At 68.6% G+C, this 2,418-nt stretch overlaps 1 protein-coding gene across 1 annotated transcript in view; it reads right to left on the reverse strand.

The window, feature by feature from the left end:
* LOC114072924 (protein Smaug homolog 2-like) overlaps nt 1-2,104 on the reverse strand; it is a gene marked incomplete at its 5' end in the record, with an annotated part of 7,796 nt that extends 5,692 nt beyond the window's left edge. Inside the window, 7 exons of the mRNA XM_027910744.1 lie at nt 5-55; nt 325-446; nt 522-607; nt 893-1,136; nt 1,482-1,568; nt 1,653-1,762; nt 1,847-2,104. Coding sequence (XP_027766545.1) covers nt 5-55; nt 325-446; nt 522-607; nt 893-1,136; nt 1,482-1,568; nt 1,653-1,762; nt 1,847-2,104 — 958 coding nt within the window. The remainder of the gene's footprint in view (nt 1-4; nt 56-324; nt 447-521; nt 608-892; nt 1,137-1,481; nt 1,569-1,652; nt 1,763-1,846) is intronic.
* Nucleotides 2,105-2,418: the final 314 nt, after the last annotated feature.

The raw sequence follows: 2,418 nt of genomic DNA on the forward strand, positions 1-2,418 counted from the left end.
CCGCCCCCCCCCCACAGAGCCAGCTATGGGGAGAGAGTTGGAGCCAAAGGCCCAGCTGGGGGGGGAACAAATTGGGAGGAGTCAGGGGGGCAAGACAGTCCCTCCAAAATCCCCCCAGAACAGGGGGATAACCCCCAAACCACCCCAGGACATCCCCACCCCCCCAGCACTGGGGGATCACCCTGAGATTCCCCTCAAAACTGGGGAGGAGCGGTGTCACGTCCAGGGACTCCTTGTGGTGACATCTGGGGTCAGGAAGGGGGTCCCAGGGGAATTTGGGGGTCCCACAGCCCCGGGGGGGGTGTCCCTGAGCCCCCCACATACCCCTTGGGGGGCCGGTAGCCCGGGGGACCGTCCAGGGGCCCCTTCTTGGGGAAGGCGCGGAGCAGCTTCAGCACCTGCTGCTTCCAGGACAGGAGCCGCTTCTTCTGCGTCTCCGTGAACGCCTGGGGGGTATCGGGGGGGTCACCTGGGGTCATGGAACCCCCTCGTCTCCCCCCCCAAGGCCCCCCCCTCAGTACCTCGTGGCTCAGGCACTTCTCGAGCAGCTGGAGGTAACTGGTGATGTTCTCCTCATCTGGCCGCGACACCAGGAGCTGGGTGCACACTAAGGGGGAGTCAGGGACCCCTCCCCAAAACCTGTGACCCCCCCCAAACCTTGGGATCCCCCCACACACATGCCCTGAACCCCCTCTGGAACCCTGTGACATGACCCCCAACCCTGGGATGCCCCTCCAAACCCCAAGCCCCTCTGGAACGCTGGGGCGCCCCTCCAGAACCCACTGAGCCGCCCTGACATGTTCCTTTTGGGGACTGACCCTGTGACCCTCCCTGTGACCCCCCCAGCTCCCTGTGACCCCCCCGACCCCTCCCCAGGACCCCTCAGACTCACCCTTGCCCATGACCCGGGTGAACTGGCCCGGGATGTCCCCGTCAGGGACAGGGGCCGCGGGGGCCTCAGTGTCGGGGGCCGGGGGAGAGGCAAAGGCGTCAGGAGTAGGGGCCGGGGGGGCTCCGTCGGGGGTCCCGGGAGGGGGGGGCGCAGCTGGAGGGGGCCGGAAGGCCTTGATGGGGGTCACCAGGATCTGCTGCAGCTCCTGCAGCGCCGTCCACAGGTTGCCCCCCTCGAGGATGTCCTGGGGGTACACAGGGAGAAGAGGGAGCATCAGGGACCCCCCCCCAGGGACACGGGGGGACATCGGGGACCGCCAAAAACAGCCCCTGGAAACACTGGGCATGACCAGAGACATGAGAAAAAGACCCCAGGGACACCAGGGTCGCTCTCCCCAGCAACCTGTGGGGACACTGAGACATGGCAGAGGGGAGCTTAAGGGCCCCTCCGGTGTCACCAGTGTCACACCTGGGTTACCAGAGGGCCACCCCAGTGTCGCCGCAGTGTCCCCCAAGACCAACCAGTGTCACCCTGGGGGACCCAACGGCCCCCTCCAGGCCCCCCCCGTGCTCCCAGTGGCACCAGTGACCTTCTCCAGCGCCCTGAGGACGCTCTGCCGCTCCCGCAGCTTCTGGATGCTCAGGGCGATCTTGTGCCGGGCGCCCTTGGTGACGTTCTGGGGGTGACAGTGAGGGTGTCATGGCCCTGCCAGGCAGCCCAAGGACACGGGGCGGGGGTCCCAGGGATGGCCCCAGCCCACCTGCGACTCCAGGTGATGCTCTGTCAGTGTCATCATCTCCTCGTAGCTCATCTGGGCGAACAGCGCCGCGTACTTGTGGAGCCGCAAGCTCTTGAGCCACGAGGGGACGTCTGGGGGGGTCGGGGGGTGGTTGTGAAATGGCAGCCCCCCCCAAACACCCCGTAAACCCCCCCCGGAACCCTCCCCCAGCCCACCCTTCATGCCGCTGCCGTCCTCCTGGAAGGAGTTGCGCCCGCCGGGCTCCTCAGTGTGTTCGCTGCCCGATGAGGCCACGCTGCTCTGGGGGGACAGGGGGGCGTGTTCCCCGAACGGGGGGGGGGCCCTTGGGGCCGAGGGGGTGTCCTCAGGGCCTCCGCCCCCCGCCCACTCACCCCCCTGGCCGGGCTGGGGGCTGCTGGGCACCAGTGACAGCGAGCGCTTCAGTGGGCTGGGGTGCAGCTGGCAGGGCAGGGCTGAGGGGCACAGGGGGAGTCAGGGGGGCTGGGACCCCCCCCCAGACCCCCAAAGCCTTGTTGGACACCCAGGGCGCCTCCCCTGTTCCTCCCTCGAGCTCCCAGACCCCCCTGCACACACCCAGGGTTGGCATTCCCTCAACCCCTCCCCGGGTGCCCCCCAGCCTCTTTTCCCGCCCCCCTCTTGACCCCCAAGGTGCCCCCCGGCCTCACCTCCAACCCCCTTCCTGCCCCCCCCGCCCCTCCAGCCTCCTCCCTGGCCCCCAGCCCCTTTCCCTACCCCACGCTGAGGCTCCTTTTCTCCCCTCCCCGTC

Source organism: Empidonax traillii, unplaced genomic scaffold (assembly GCF_003031625.1).
Source record: "Empidonax traillii isolate 1590-97213 ecotype Southwest subspecies unplaced genomic scaffold, ASM303162v1 scaffold4498:size9548, whole genome shotgun sequence".
NCBI lineage: Eukaryota > Metazoa > Chordata > Aves > Passeriformes > Tyrannidae > Empidonax > Empidonax traillii.